This window comes from Zootermopsis nevadensis, unplaced genomic scaffold (genome assembly GCF_977971745.1).
Source record: "Zootermopsis nevadensis isolate Lab colony 2312 unplaced genomic scaffold, Znev_1.0 Znev_ptg000005l, whole genome shotgun sequence".
Classification (NCBI taxonomy): domain Eukaryota; kingdom Metazoa; phylum Arthropoda; class Insecta; order Blattodea; family Termopsidae; genus Zootermopsis; species Zootermopsis nevadensis.
The window spans coordinates 746,361-763,011 of NW_028259137.1; the positions used below are offsets into that span (position 1 = coordinate 746,361).

General features: G+C 40.2%; 1 protein-coding gene across 2 annotated transcripts in view; it reads left to right on the plus strand.

Annotated features, from left to right (window-relative positions):
* Positions 1-16,651, plus strand: part of Mctp (multiple C2 domain and transmembrane region protein) — a 245,213-nt gene that overhangs the window by 11,896 nt on the left and 216,666 nt on the right. The window contains exon 1 of one of the 2 annotated variants that reach the window (XM_087343295.1): positions 12,059-12,735. The exons of the other annotated variant lie outside the window; for it this stretch is intronic. Within the exon in view, the coding sequence (XP_087199421.1) occupies positions 12,708-12,735 (28 nt within the window). The 5' untranslated portion in view covers positions 12,059-12,707. Of the gene's footprint in view, positions 1-12,058; positions 12,736-16,651 lie in introns of those variants that run through there. 2 annotated transcript variants of the gene reach the window in all.

A 16,651-nucleotide genomic window follows, 5' to 3' on the forward strand; every position in this document is an offset into this window, starting at 1 on the left:
CTATTGGTTGAGATCGAACCTCGATCGGACAATCTACTCTCAATATAATAGCCAATATCCGTCACTCTTGTCTGTACGCATGCGCCACTCGTCCGTTGCGGAGAAAGTTATAATCAAGTATTGACAGTGGCGACTCTGGTGGTAAAAAGTGCAAATGACGTTGTGCTAGGGCCTGTATATGTTTGGCGAAATCTGCGGTTAGGTGGTCGGTTCTGTTTTAGTAGAAGAAACTTCATAAATTTTGTACTTTTAATGTTGTTTTCAAAGATAATGTTCGATTAAATTGTATTAATGTTTAATGCTAAAAAAAAGGACTCTGTTCTACGAAACAGATTTCAGTATTCAGTAACGTTTTAATTCTTTATACTGATTTGTCAAAGATACAACTTCGCCTCACGAAAAGGGAGCACGGAACTATACATGGCCATAAATATTCATTTACTTATAAATTATTTCTGTTTAAGAATGCAATCGTATGAAAATAAAACATTACGAAAATTTAATAAAACTATCTTTGAACCTTTATGTGTGTTACGAGAAATATGATATTGACTTTAACGTGCGAATATGCTATTTCTCATAAAATTGGCGATATCCCAGTTGTAGAACCAGTATCCTGAAGACAAGCCTAAAGCCAGCAACCGCAACGTCGTGTATGTTAATTAACCGTTGCCACATGGCTTTAGAGAATAAAACCTGTTATCAGAATAACGCGTTTTGTAAGATACGAGGTGCGATCGGAAAGTTTCAAGACTGTGTCAATAGAGGGCGAACCGGATGTAGTACGAACTTCTGCCGCTAGGGGGTGCGGCCTACATTCATAGTGAATCAGTGTGCCAGCCGGCATCATCCAATTAGCATTTGTTTCTTAGTTACGGGCGTTTTGGGAGTGCATTACACCGACCCTCCTGCGATTTCGGAATGGCGTGTGCATCAAATTTTGCCAAAGACTCGCCAAAACGGCTACGGAAACCTATGAAATGCTAAAGCAAGCATTTGGGGAGTCCGCAATGGGTCGTGCACAAACTTTTGTGTGGCATTCACGTTTTAAAAATGGCCGAACCTCTGTCGATGATGACGAGCGTTCTGGACGACCATCTTCGAGCACAACGCCCGAAAATGTTACGAAGATCGACGTCGTACCATCAACGACTTGTGCGACATTGTTGGGATAGGCTATGGGACCTGTCAGCTGATTCTAAAGGAAGAACTCCACATGCGACGCATCGCAGCCAAGTTTGTGCCAAGGCTCCTGTCTGAGGACCAGAAGCAGAATCGACTTCTCCTTTGTCAGGAGCTCAAAGATCTTGCCGGATCGCCGGATTTAGCTCCATGTGACTTCTTCCTCTTCCCAAAGATGAAAATTCAGCTAAAGGGAAGGAGATTTGAGACGATAGAAGAGATTCAGGCAGAATCGCAGATGGTGCTTGACAGGCTGACAAAGAAAGATTTCCAGGGATGCTTCCAGGCTTGGCAGCGGCGCTGGGATCGTTGTGTTCACTCCCAGGGGAACTACTTCGAGGGTGATGGATGAATTTAATACCTGAGATAAGTGTACGGGTTTTTATACGCGCAGTCTGGAAACCTTTCGATCGCACCTCGTATATAAATTAATTATCTTCCATCTCTCTTTTAAGGCGTTTTTGTGAGGCCTTTATTAAAGAGCTGAGTTAACCTCCCACCGCGTCCACTGTAAATTGAAAATGTACTGAAAATGGCATGGATTCGAATTCCGTAGAACTGGAATTAATTTCTGTTTCGTGTCTTATAAAGAATGGTTGGTAAAGTTACCTACTAACAGATACAATATTATATCAGTCAAAACATAACTTTATTAATCACCGCGCCACGGAGACGTATGAAATGGTGGAGGTATCACTCCATTTTGTTTACATCGGCGCTGAATGGATAGATATTATTATAGCTTAGGTAATTTTTGGTTTGTTTTATCTTTCGTGGCCTACATACTTAGGTCAGAGAAAGTTCTGTCATTGCAGAAAATAGACAAAATATACAAAATGTGGATTTTGATTGAAATTAAAATTTTAGGTTTAGTAATATATTTACTGTTTTCAATTACTGGACCTGTAACTGGGTATGAGAACGTTGGGGGGGGGGGCGCTTGAAGATGTGGTTAATAATTGTCTCCCATCTCCGAAACGTCGTTTTTTACGTTTTATATTTACTAGACGATGGATAATATCCAAGGAAATTTTTATTCAAGTGTCCTTTATGTCATTCTGTCATAATTAATTATTAATAATGAAGTTCTTCGTGGTTTTGGTCTGTTAGTGGGTCTTTGTTCTGCATTTTGAATAATTTGCAGCTATTTAATAATCTTTTAACTCCTGCAATTTATTACGAGATTTTCCAGCCTGTAGTCTCTTCGAGGGAAAATAATTATCTTCCCCCCGGACTAAACTGTCTGATAAAAATTTAAAATAATTTTTAGCTTTGAAATGAATCTCTTCTGGGTTTTTGCGCCGTGTAGTCTGGTAAATGTTTACAGACGTTTCAGAGATGTTTGTTCCCTCTTTCATCAGAGCGATAGGGACCTGGTGATGGAGGCAGTAAGTACCTCTGAAACGTCGCTGAAATTCTACCAAACTACACGGGGCAAGAGCCCAGAAGACAATCATCTTCATCAATAAAATCTTCTCGGGCAATCAGCCCCGTCAACTGGTTACCGTAGTAAACCGACGTTTCGGGAACCAACTCTGTCCCCATCATCAGGGTTCTGATGTGATTGGATACCTCGGAAGTCGCGACGCGGCTGATTGCCCGAGAAGATGTTATTGATTGTACTCGCCGCGAAAGACTTATATCCTAAATCATCTTCATATTTGCCGCTGTGAGAATCTGAAATGTCAGAATTTTTATCTTGTTTGCTATCCTTCCTCAAAAATTCCGAGTATTTGCCGCATCGTGGATATTCTACGGAGGGGTTATCACGAATAGTTGTTATATGATATTATTCCAAATTATTGTTTAAATTTTGGAGTAATTTCTTCATTTTTTCCAAAGACAAAATATTCTTCTTCTTCTTGGCGATACAATTCAAAGTTGAACCCTGACCTCTTCAATCTTTCACCTCCAACCTCGAGACCACATACTACCCCTTTGGCTCCCTCCGAAGACGAAATACGCCTGCATTTCTGAAGGCGTCACCGAAACTTCTGTCTCCTTCTTGCCCTGCTTATTTCGTTAACACCGCGACCCCACAAGCCAGCGACATCGAGATCTGTCACGTCACGGTCTGTGTATTCTAGAGTGATGTGTATCGACCACGCATAACCGGATGTACTTTACGTTCTTCGAGACTGAATAAACATTTCTGGCTTATTTACTCTGCGAACAGCATTAATCTTTTTTAAGGAAACCCAATATCGTGAAGCCTAAAGCTGGGTTAAAATTGCGTTCGTGTTTTTTGGTGTTCCAAACAGTTATATCCTTCCGCGGTATCGAATTTTATGTTAGCAGTTGATAATCACTTCGCTTGTAACACAAATAAAATCTTGTTTGATTTCATTACACCGTGCACAAAAGTCCGCTTTTTAAATCAACACTGAACCAGTTAAATCCAGTCTAATCGTTTACACCACATTTTTCCGAGGTTATTTTTAATATTATCCTACCACCTACGCCTTGGTACTCCAAAGTGCGTTGTCCACAGACCAGGAGAAAATCCCTGCTAAGAATTCTATATACGCGCATGCGCAAGATTTCGCGGTGAGTGACGACCCGTCCTAAAAGCATTCGTTCCACAACCACTGAACGAACAACAGACGACAGACTTTCGTGTGTTCTAATGGGTACAGCTTTAAGGTTACCTCACAGTGGCACAGAGGTTTAATCTAGAATATTATCACAACACCCACAGAACACATTAAAAGTGCGCTCACTACACGCTAATCTCAACTGCTTGATGTTTTCAGTCTGTGTAGTAGCCTTAAACTCTGACGTATCACACTTCCCACCAATAGCAGCCCTCTAGTACACCAGGCAGTAAACATTCCCCGCGCACCGCAACAGAACCGACTTCCCGCTGCAGGGATTTTCTCACGGCCGGTGGACTGTATCTACTGTTGACCGGATCTCCGGCTTAATGTTTTTTTTATGAGAATCGCCCTTATTCCCTTGTTTTTCATAAACACGATAAATGGCAACCACCATTGTACGTCGGTTTACGGGTTTATGACTAGTGTTGATTACATTTTTAATTCGGTACACACTTGTCTAAAAAAACGTGAGGAAAGAAATATGTTTATCAGTAAATGCCAGAGATGGTATTTCTATCATGATGAATTTGTATTATTTATTTATTCTCCAAGCGAAGGATGAACTCAATTTTTGATTAAACCTTCTGCCACTCGATTTATGTGGGTTAAGTTGGAGTCCCTTGAAGTTTCTCGACCAAAATGTTGTATGCACTTTTCATTTCGTGCTTGCGTGCCAGATTATTTAATTTACTGAAATAGTCTTGAACATATTTGTTACATTGTTGCAATATTGTCGTTCTGGAAAATTAGTTAAGATTCGCGTTTGCATGTTTGGATGAAGACACCGCGTTCCTGTGGGTTGGCTTCTGGTAGATTCGCGACTAATTTTTGTTTCTAATTGCTGTCGTTTGCAAAGTTTGGAAACTAAAGTAGCTCGTATTCAGTTATTTTATTTATTTAGTGTTCTGTCTGACGACAGGTCCATATGAACAGGATCCTTCCATCCTTTTCTCGGACTGGGACCTGTTCATATACGTTCTTGGCAGATGATCCAGAAGTGGTTTGCCATTGCCTTCTTCTGTGTGAGTGTGAATGGAGTAATTGTTGGGATGCCACGGAGGAAAACTCCGTGTTGCCTAGACCACGGCCTTGCCCAACACAAGTTATAAATTCGGGCACCGCCGGGAATCGAACCCGAGACCCCAGGATTACAAGGCCAGCGTTCTAACCGCTAGACCACCGTGGCCATCATTTATTTATTTAGTGTTCTGTGTGACGACAGGTCCATATGAACAGGATCCTTCCATCCTTTTCTCGGACTGGGACCTGTTCATATACGTTCTTGGCAGATAATCCAGAAGTGGTTTTCCATCGCCTTCTTCTGTGTGTGAATGGAGTAATTGTTGGGGGATGCCACGGAGAAACCGGGGAAGCCCCCGGAGGAAAACTCCGTGTTGCCTAGACCACGGTCTTGCCCAACACAAGTTATAAATTCGGGCACCGCCGGGAATCGAACCCGAGGCCCCAGGATTACAAGGCCAGCGTTATAACCGCTAGACCACCGTCGCAGTCTCGTATTCAGTTACTGGGTGTAAATAATTGTCTGTCCCTGGACTAAACCGAAGTGATAATTAGGTTAAAGATGGCTGTCTTCTGGGTTGTTGCACCGTGAAGTCTGGTCTTGCAGACGTTTCGGAGGTGTTTGCTGCCTCCAATATCAAGGCGATGATCGTCCTACACGGCGCAACAGAAGAAAGTCATGTTCATACTCGACGTCTCGAGAACCTGAAATCTCGCATTCATTGCCGTGTTTACGAGGCAGACATTGAAATGTATCCAGAAACATTTGAATTTAAGAGTATCCTTTAAGATCCATTTTAACCGTAATATTATCTTAATGCGTATATTTCCTAAGTGGTATCTTAGAATTAGGTTATTTGACTAAAATTTTGAAAGCATTTAACACTTTTGTCACGCGTGATACATGACTATTTTTGGAAAATTGTTGATGGTGTGGTTTACATAATTTTGAGGTTATGTATTGTTTGAGGGTCCAGAATTCTGGAAGGACGTAAACAAGACAAAATTCTAGTATCCTTGATTTCCCTCTGATTGATTAACGATGCTCTTTCAATTGCTGTCTGAAATGGGATGCCAGGATGAACATGACTTGTATTAGGTAAATATTTGGAAGGTGTTTGTTGTTGTAGTTAAATTTGTCAGTCTGGCAAAAATCAAATTCAAAATGTTTGGTGAACATTAAACTGATTTGAGTTGGCAAAGAGGCACCGAACCATTTTGCCCTTAATATCAATACGCATGTGGCTATAAACGTCATGACATTTGGTCCCAGTCGGACGTTTTAGCACGAACATTTCCTTTTCAACTCTCATGAAATTAACAAGACAAGAAGGAAAGAGTGAGAGAGTAATTATTGAATTTTTCAACTTCAGTGTTCTGATTAGGAATGAAAAAACTGGAACGGTGTTACGTGTTATCCATAATTTATAGTTTTTATCGATTCTTGATAAGAACTTTACAAGAACAGGCTAAACAAGTTATTTCTTCAGTACTGTCCTTTTGTGGAGTTCCTCCCTGCTCGAATCGCACTTCTTTCCAACGTTCAACATTCCAAATCGGTTTAAACATAAACAAGTTTTCCCTGAACGCATTTGGTTAGTGGTACGTCAGCGAAAAATGGTGAGAACCCTTGGTATGCAGTATTGTCTATTCCTGTACACAACCCCCCCCCCCCCTCCCTCCCCAGCCGTCTGTCAAAACCTTGTACTGTGTTCTTATGTGTTGTATTCAACGGTATTACACTTATTTCATACGTATTTTTGCTGTTAACTTAAAACATTTTCTGTTTATTATAATCAATACACAATTGTATAGTGTGTGATTACTTTCTTTTATAATAATTTATATATTATATAATCTGCAGTATCCCAGGTCATCTTTTTTCTGTTTATTAACTTTAAATTAATTTCGCGTAATAAGTAATTTGCAAAGAACTCGTCTCGTGCGTAAAAGGAGGTCTAAACATTTGTTTAGTAGTTATAGTTTTTGGCCGGTGGAGAAGCTAGCGGAGCTGGCGGGCGGGCCTAGTCTGTGTACCTGAGGTGGCACGGCCAGCGTATTTCTTTTGTTTGGGCGTTCAGTCCGAGACTCGTTCTTAGCCTTCCCCTTGAAACTTCCACCGGCCAAAATCTACTTCGCCCACTATACGTCACTGTTAGTTGGACCTAAGATGGAAACGGAGACGAGTTTTCTGGGCCACTGAGATGGGCACCTTGGTGATTTATATAATTGTGAGGCTTTGAAGCTGATGAGAGAAAGGATTTCGCGACGTGTTGCTCGGATGGGGGAGGGGTGTAACTCCATAATGGTTGTACTTTGTCTGCTTTGAATACCACAGAATAATGAATCTTGGGAAATTGTGTTATGACGACGTGGACTGGATTTAACTGCTTCAGAATTTGGTGACGTGACTAACGAAATAACTAAGCAACTAAGAAATTTAACTAACTAATTTACCAATACATAATTAAGTAAGTAAGGGGCTTCCTTAAATGCAGATAGTCTTTCAGATGGCCAAAAATTATCTTCAGTTATCGGACTTAGCCACGGTGGTCTAGCGGTTAGAACGCTGGCCTTGTAATCCTGGGGTCTCGGGTTCGATTCCCGGCGAAGCCCGAATTTATAACTTGTGTTGGGCAATGCCGTGGTCTAGGCAACACGGAGTTTTCCTCCGGGGGCTTCCCCGATTTCTCCGTGGCATCCCAACAATTACTCCATTCACACACAGAAGAAGGCAATGGCAAACCACTTCTGGATCATCTGCCAAGAACGTATATGAACAGGTCCCAGTCCGAGAAAAGGATGGAAGGATCCTGTTCATATGGACCTGTCGTCAGACAGAACACTAAATAAATAAATGATGGCCACGGTGGTCTAGCGGTTAGAACGCTGGCCTTGTAATCCTGGGGTCCCGGGTTCGATTCCCGGCGGTGCCCAGATTTATAACTTGTGTTGGGCAAGGCCGTGGTCTAGGCAACACGGAGTTTTCCTCCGGGGGCTTCCCCGGTTTCTCCGTGGCATCCCATTCACACACAGAAGAAGGCAATGGCAAACCACTTCTGGATCATCTGCCAAGAACGTATATGAACAGGTCCCAATCCGAGAAAAGGATGGAAGGATCCTGTTCATATGGACCTGTCGTCAGACAGAACACTTAAAAAGAGAGTGAGAGAGAGAGAGAGGGGGGGGGGACTTAGAAACTTCATTACCGTTATGACGTTGCATTTTATCCAGAGTCAGTCAACTCTATTTAAAATCTACAGAACATGTATATTTAAGATTAGATACGTTTTTAATATTATCTTCCCCCATGCTGCAAGGTCTCGGAGATAGTATTTTCCCTTATACGTACTTGAAGTACCTGTCTTTCATAGAATGAAGAAGTTCAGTTTCTGTGAACATCGGGAAACCACTAGTTGGGTTTCACGTGCACTTTTGCTCTGCGTTAATGACCCAGACAGAGTAGGGTCGCCTACTGTTCGATCCGCCTCGTTGTATCGTGCGTGGCGTGACCTTGGTCTCGTTCCGCGCGTGCTCATCGAAAGCATCTGCTCTGTGTCAGAGGTCTCGAGGTTAATATTCGGGAATTAAGCTCGAGAAGGTACAGTTAAATATCACCCGGATACTGTGTCTGTCAGAGGCGTAGCATTTATGTTAACCGTGTTAGCTAAGCTATTCGTTCGGAATCTCGAAACTTTGCTTTTATTAATTCATTTTTATACCAAACACTGTTGTGTTATCCTATGATATTTTAATCCGAATTATAAGTCTAAACGTTCTTGTATTAAAGTTTCTCAACAACACATTTTTATTGAATAGTGTAACAAAGTAACATTTTAAAAATAAAATCGCTATTTATTTATCTTGATTTAATTACGAAATGTGCAAGGCCTTAACACGTAAACATCTGTTTTATCGCGTTTTATATACGTACGTGTACAAAGAAAGTTATGAATGAGTGAACAGTCTTTTATTTACAGAAAACAGCATATAAATTAAAATTAAGTAATGTGTAACAGAAAATTACAATTATTACTATTTATCTTTGTCTAATTGAAGAATATTGTGTAATATTTCATATCGCGCAGTCTCAGGTATGATCTTATTTCGAGGTTAAAATAACTACGTAATATCTCACTTTTGACCACAAAGACTTCCTGTTAGTCTGTCTCGGTGTTACCACAGAGTACTCGGTGAAAAATATAATGACTATAGATAGGCGTTCTTTTCATTCTCTTAAGATAAAAGGCAGAAACCAGTTAACTTGATTTACTGTAATAGAGAACACGTAGCTTCCAACTTCGTTTACATGAAGGTGCCCGATTGATGTTAGGCTACACTTAACTCGTCTGGAACTTTTTGTAACTACGTTCAGAGCGAATTCTATTTCAAGTTACTTCCTACCACAAAATGGTTGGTAGAGTGGGCTAGCGGTTAGAACGCTGGCCTTGTAATCCTGGGGTCTCGGGTTCGATTCCCGGCGGTGCCCGAATTTATAACTTGTGTTGGGCAAGGCCGTGGTCTAGGCAGCACGGAGTTTTCCTCCGTGGCATCCCAACAATTACTCCATTCACACACAGAAGAAGGCAATGGCAAACCACTTCTGGATCATCTGCCAAGAACGTATATGAACAGGTCCCAGTCCGAGAAAAGGATGGAAGGATCCTGTTCATATGGACCTGTCGTCAGACAGAACACTAAATAATAATAAGATGAGGTGGTCTAGCGGTTAGAACGCTAGCCTTGTAATCCTGGGGTCTCGGGTTCGATTCCCGGCGGTGCCCGAATTTATAACTTGTGTTGGGCAAGGCCGTGGTCTAGGTAACACGGAGTTTTCCTCCGTGGCATCCCAACAATTACTCCATTCACACACAGAAGAAGGCAATGGCAAACCACTTCTGGATCATCTGCCAAGAACGTATATGAACAGGTCCCAGTCCGAGAAAAGGATGGAAGGATCCTGTTCATATGGACCTGTCGTCACACAGAACACTAAATAAATAAATGATGGCCACGGTGGTCTAGCGGTTAGAACGCTAGCCTAGTAATCCTGGGGTCTCGGGTTCGATTCCCGCCGGTGCCCGAATTTATAACTTGTGTTGGGCAAGGCCGTGGTCTAGGCAGCACGGAGTTTTCCTCCGTGGCATCCCAACAATTACTCCATTCACACACAGAAGAAGGCAATGGCAAACCACTTCTGGATCATCTGCCAAGAACGTATATGAACAGGTCCCAGTCCGAGAAAAGGATGGAAGGATCCTGTTCATATGGACCTGTCGTCACACAGAACACTAAATAAATAAATGATGGCCACGGTGGTCTAGCGGTTAGAACGCTAGCCTTGTAATCCTGGGGTCTCGGGTTCGATTCCCGCCGGTGCCCGAATTTATAACTTGTGTTGGGCAAGGCCGTGGTCTAGACAGCACGGAGTTTTCCTCCGTGGCATCCCAACAATTACTCCATTCACACACAGAAGAAAGCAATGGCAAACCACTTCTGGATCATCTGCCAAGAACGTATATGAACAGGTCCCAGTCCGAGAAGAGAAAAGGATGGAAGGATCCTGTTCATATGGACCTGTCGTCAGACACAACACTAAATAATAATAAGATGAGGTGGTCTAGCGGTTAGAACGCTGGCCTTGTAATCCTGGGGGGTCTCGGGTTCGATTCCCGGCGGTGCCCGAATTTATAACTTGTGTTGGGCAAGGCCGTGGTCTAGGTAACACGGAGTTTTCCTCCGTGGCATCCCAACAATTACTCCATTCACACACAGAAGAAGGCAATGGCAAACCACTTCTGGATCATCTGCCAAGAACGTATATGAACAGGTCCCAGTCCGAGAAAAGGATGGAAGGATCCTGTTCATATGGACCTGTCCTCAGACAGAACAGTAAATAAAATAAATAAAGAGAGGGCTACGTGGTAATTTTTATGGTAGACAATGCATTGGCTGCAACCCTTTCTTTTCTGAACTGCCTAAATTATAATTTAGTGTAGTACAGAGCGTGAGGATTATTTTAATGATGATTAGTAAATTCAACGCAATTCACACCTCCTAAAATTCACGAATTTTTAACTCAAAACTTCATATTTGAATACTCACTAAAAACTGATACATTCGTGTTATATTTTAGGATTATGATAAATAATGAGTGTTTAAAATAATTATTACGTAAATAAATTATTTCCATCAACCCTGACTCTACCATTAAAATCAGTCAGCAGTATAATAAATTCTCGGGATACCAGCCCTGTCAGGTGGTTGAAAGGTGAAAACACTGACGGTTCGAGAACCATCTTCGTCGTCATCCTCGGGGTATTGAAGTGCCCTCGGGAACTTCCAATCACCTGACACGGCTGGTAACCGGAGAAGAATTTATTATACTTAATCGCCGTGAAAGCCTCAGACCATATATCAATGAACACTCTTCCTGTAGTTTGCATTACACGTGCTTAATTTTAAATACACTTCATTACAATTTGTCACGTGGATCGGACGATTCAGGTCAGCAATGTACCTTGTCATCGTGTTCCTCAGGCTATTGCGAATTATTTTGTCTGTTTGAGCAGGGAATGTAACATCTGTTACATTTCTGTATGTTTTGGCGACTTCGAGGATTTATCTTACATCTGTGTTGATAATATGAGTTTTGTTATATTGCATTTAAATATTGATATATATTTAAATGTGAGTCGACAGTGCGAGATGATTTAGAAACAGTTTAGGTGACATCTGACTACATTATTTTTACAATATCGAATAACATTTTCCATGCTACGAACGAGAAACTCGTTCAGAAACATGAGTGTATTTCATGTACACGAAAATAAACTATCATGCCATCTGTTGACTGTTTAAATAACTGTTTGGGGCTTGTCTTATTCTTATCCTCCAATTCACGGATTAGTCCGATGGACTGTTCTGGCTTCTATGAAATCCATCTTCTGCGTGGTCTTTCAGGATCTTTCTTACTTTAGGCTAAAACCAAAGGGCCTATTTGGGCCTTTTCATGAATTGAAATCATAATCTGTAATGATTTACGAGAATTGAAGCAAGGTATATTTGCTTTGAGAGTTGAATTTTACATGGAAGGTATTAACATAACCTCATTGTTTACCAATAGGTGTGTTTATTACTTAATGCCTTCGTATTTGTTATCCCTTCCGGTTTATAAAATTTATTAGCATGAAATTTTTCACTAAGATTTTATTTGATCATTTCCAGTTTTTCCATATACGGATCTTAAATGAACAGAAACAATATTTCCAGAATTGAAAATATAATTTAAGTCCGACACAAATTGTGTGAATTTGTAGCTTTTCATTACTCTGTGAACACGGTTCGTGCATTCCATGTGGATCGTAAAAGTGGGCACTAATTCCTTTTTCTGGCTCTGTGCCAAGCATCGGAAGCCACTTGGTCTGGTTTGTAAAGCCTCCATATGCGATTGGCCAAGTTCGCGCAGCAGTGAGGGACAGGTGGGGATTTTAATGTTTTCTTACATATGAAAGCTAAAACAAGTGAGTTTTATACTGGATATAATTATGACAGACACTGTGAACGGAGTACGTTGCAACATGAAGCGGGTTACTCCTCTGTCTACGATCTTGTTGGAAGCTATAAATAAATATGTGCTGTAGAGGTCAGGGGAACACAAACCTTCCTGCTACAGCTGAGTCTCGTCTCACAAACTGCAATTATTCAGTCTCGTCTCATTTAGGACGTCTCTGGCAGCCGAACTGCGTGAACAGTGGTTGTGTTACTTGAAATCACAATCTGATATATTTATTTGTGTGTGATGATGAAGAGTGAATTTCTGTTTGATGAAATACGAGTGGATGAGAATGAAGATGATGCAGGTGGAATGCCATAAAAGATTCATCTATTGAAGTGGCGTTAGTTTAAATGTTCTGTGCTCGTTGGTTTAGAAAAGGTAAGAGTGTTATTGAATAATGTGTTCGCACTATGTTGTTTTATGTTTTAATACAAAAAATGTATTCACAAAGTCTTTATTCATACGAAGCAGTTTGAGACACTACTTTCTTGAGATGCAGAATTTTTGTATTTGTCTGGTGAATAGGCTATAAGAACAGCCGTGATTTTAATTACTTGTAAACTCTTTGCGTTAGAAATAGTTTGTGAAATTGATACACCCAGCAACTTAAAGACTGTCATGCCACTGTAATAACGATGTAAATACGTTTAATGTTAAATAATAATATTGAATGTGTTATTTTCTTACTGTTTATTCAGTGTTCGAATAGATTTAATTCTTTTAAACGTAAAATAATTTCGCATAAAATAATTCTGAATGAATTTTATGATATAGTTGTTTCCATTCAAGTTATAATATTTCTGCTGCAGATTAAAAATAAATACTATTTTTTCAGCGTGAATGTACATAGTGGGTATAAAGTTCTGGTATTTTTTTTAAAAAAAACTTCAAATATAAATAAGAAACTATTTCTGTTTCAGGAGTAGCCCGAAATACTGACTATCCAGAAAGTATTGGTGGGATTATCTTACGTAATTTTTATTTTTTTGTGATTTCGAAAAGAGTACATTTTTCAACAAAATATATTGGGACTTTATTAACCATCTTGTACATATAACTAAAATTTTATTTTTTAACATATGTAAATACAACTACTGATACAATTTTAGGTATAAACAATTTGAATTTATTTTTATCAGTAACTAGACGATAACTTCGGTTTGTGCATTATTACATAGATTATCTGCGAAATTTAAATTATCATTTACTCACGAATTAACAATAAAATTGTGAACATTTTAGTAATTTCCAATAAGCATGATCATGATTTCATTATTTTTAATATATCCAGGTCATTCTTACTAATTAATGGTATTTGTTAATATAGGCTCGTGTTAGTATTTAAATATCGAAAAAAATATTCATTTGAATGTTTATAATAACAGCAGATACTTGTTACTTGTTATAATATCATTTTAGTGTTTTATTTTTTACGAAATGCATAGAAATGAACATAAAGGTGAGGTTATGTCTGTCTGTATCGGATTTCAGTGTGTGGTAATGCGGTCTTTTCTTAACCATGCAGCTCAAATCAATCGTGTATATTTTATTTCTTAAAAAACCGGATTGTAAAAGAATTAGTGTACATAATACAATATGAAGGTCTCCTAAGATGTATTCGTAATACAATGAACGCTATTTGTAAATGCTGTGGATGAACTAGAAGCCAGTGGTATATACAAAATGACAAACAGCGATCTTGGAAATTTCTTGAATTCATATGGCCCACCCTTGTTTATCTAAGCGAGCATTAAATTTATTAATGTCTGTAACATTTGTCACTCGGGACGACACGTTTTTTCCAAATCACCTAATGTGCGTAGTCTGACTATAATCTCATGGCTTAGACTAGCCGCTCCGCCATGGCATGCTATAAATCAGGGTTATCGATCTATTCAGTGCAGGCTGTACATTTTACCTTTTGTTGTCGACTCCCGGGCCGCGGGGTTCCCTAATTAGAAGATTATATACGAACACAGCATTTCATTTGAAAGCTTAAAGTGAAGAAGAACTTTGAAAATCTGGGCATAGTTGGGAGGAAATTGTTAAAATGGAACATAGGGAAATAGGGCGAAATGGATGGACTGGATTAAATTGGGGCTATTGTGAACATGGCTATGATCTTTCGGGGTCCATAGGAGATAGATAGCTGAGCTAGTCAGCATACGAGGTGCGATCGGAAAGTTTCAAGACTGCGCGTATAAAAACCCGTACACTTATCTCAGGTATTAAATTCATCCATCACCCTCGAAGTAGTTCCCCTGGGAGTGAACACAACGATCCCAGCGCCGCTGCCAAGCCTGGAAGCATCCCTGGAAATCTTTCTTTGTCAGCCTGTCAAGCACCATCTGCGATTCTGCCTGAATCTCTTCTATCGTCTCAAATCTCCTTCCCTTTAGCTGAATTTTCATCTTTGGGAAGAGGAAGAAGTCACACGGAGCTTAGAAAGGAAGTTGGGGTCGGTTCTTGCAAGATCTTTGAGCTCCTGACAAACGAGAAGTCGATTCTGCTTCTGGTCCTCAGACAGGATGCGTCGCATGTGGAGTTCTTCCTTTAGAATCAGCTGACAGGTCCCATAGCCTATCCCAACAATGTCGCACAAGTCGTTGATGGTACGACGTCGATCTTCGTGAATGGCCTGCCGAATCTTCGTAACATTTTCGGGCGTTGTGCTCGAAGATGGTCGTCCAGAACGCTCGTCATCATCGACAGAGGTTCGGCCATTTTTAAAACGTGAATGCCACACAAAAGTTTGTGCACGACCCATTGCGGACTCCCCAAATGCTTGCTTTAGCATTTCATAGGTTTCCGTAGCCGTTTTGGCGAGTCTTTGGCAAAATTTGATGCACACTCCATTCCGAAATTGCAGGAGGGTCGGTGTAATGCACTACCAAAACGCCCGTAACTAAGAAACAAATGCTAATTCGATGATGTCGGCTGGCACACTGATTCACTATGAATGTAGGCCGTACCCCTAAAGGCAGAAGCTCGTACTACATCCGGTTCGCCCGCTATTGACACAGTCTTGAAACTTTCCGATCGCACCTCGTATCACCACTACTAAATTAATTCGCATAGCCGCAGTTATTTCGGAACTTAAAATGCTCGTGTATTAATATATTAATAGAGCTCTGTGTTCCTGATTGATGTGTATCGTCCTTGAAGTTATTTTTGCCGGACATCTTTATTATTTGTATTTAAATATTTGTTTATAAAATAAAGCAGTTACCAGTTACATTTTGCTAGGTACACGTGTTACGTTCACCTACAAAGTACCTGGTTCTTCTACTTTTAATTTGTCATCACTTAAAATGTATACGTCATAATAGCGATTTGACTTAATTTTTATCAGTGATTCATGAAAACAAATTAAGCTACTCTAAATATTTTACTTAAAAGCTTTATTTTGTATTTCATAACTTGCAGACCTACAGACTTTCCTTATGATATAAAAATCGAAAACAACACCAAGGCTTTAGTATGTTTGTGGTGGTATTTGTTGTGACAACTTGTCAACTCATGCACGAAGATGGAAGCAGTGTGTTCCTCGTAAACTTTGGCATTCGGCTACACTACACAGGCCGTCAGAACCGAGAAGACCACAAATGGACATTTCACAGCCGTGAAAACCTCAAATACCATAATTTTACTGTTTGATCGAAAAGCTTAAAGTTAGCTCTCTTTCCTTTAGTATTACATAATCTTCATTCCAAATGTATACAAATCATGCAACTGTAAAAGTGCAGTTATGTAACCCAAAAATCAATAATTACTGAACTTCTGTATGCGTCTAACAATAATTGTCCTGCTCAATACGCTAACCGGTTGAGAAAACGTCGTTAAATAAACGAGAATCAAATAAAGGTTGTTGTAGTTGTTTTCACGGCGATAAATACGAAGATGTCTTCTGAAATGTATTACCGTTATAATTCGTTGATGGAAATAGGAATCTCCTCAGAAACGTCGGTCATTATCTACCAAACTGCACCTTGATACATACCAGAAGACGGATGGACTTGGTAATGTGTTAAAAAATTACATTTAGTGTGGCAAATACAGGGTTATTCATAATTCCCTGACACATTACAAAAAATCGCCAGACTTGAATGGTGCAAAGGTTGGTAACATGCTACACGCCGATAGAAAGAGAAACTCTCCAAGTTTATTTTACATGCCTCATAAATGCTCTATATGACCGCCCTCTGTGACGCGGCAGATGTCAAGCCGATAATCCATTTCCGCCCGTACCCGCTGCAGCATGTCACGATGGCAGCGATGATTCGTCTTCACAGTC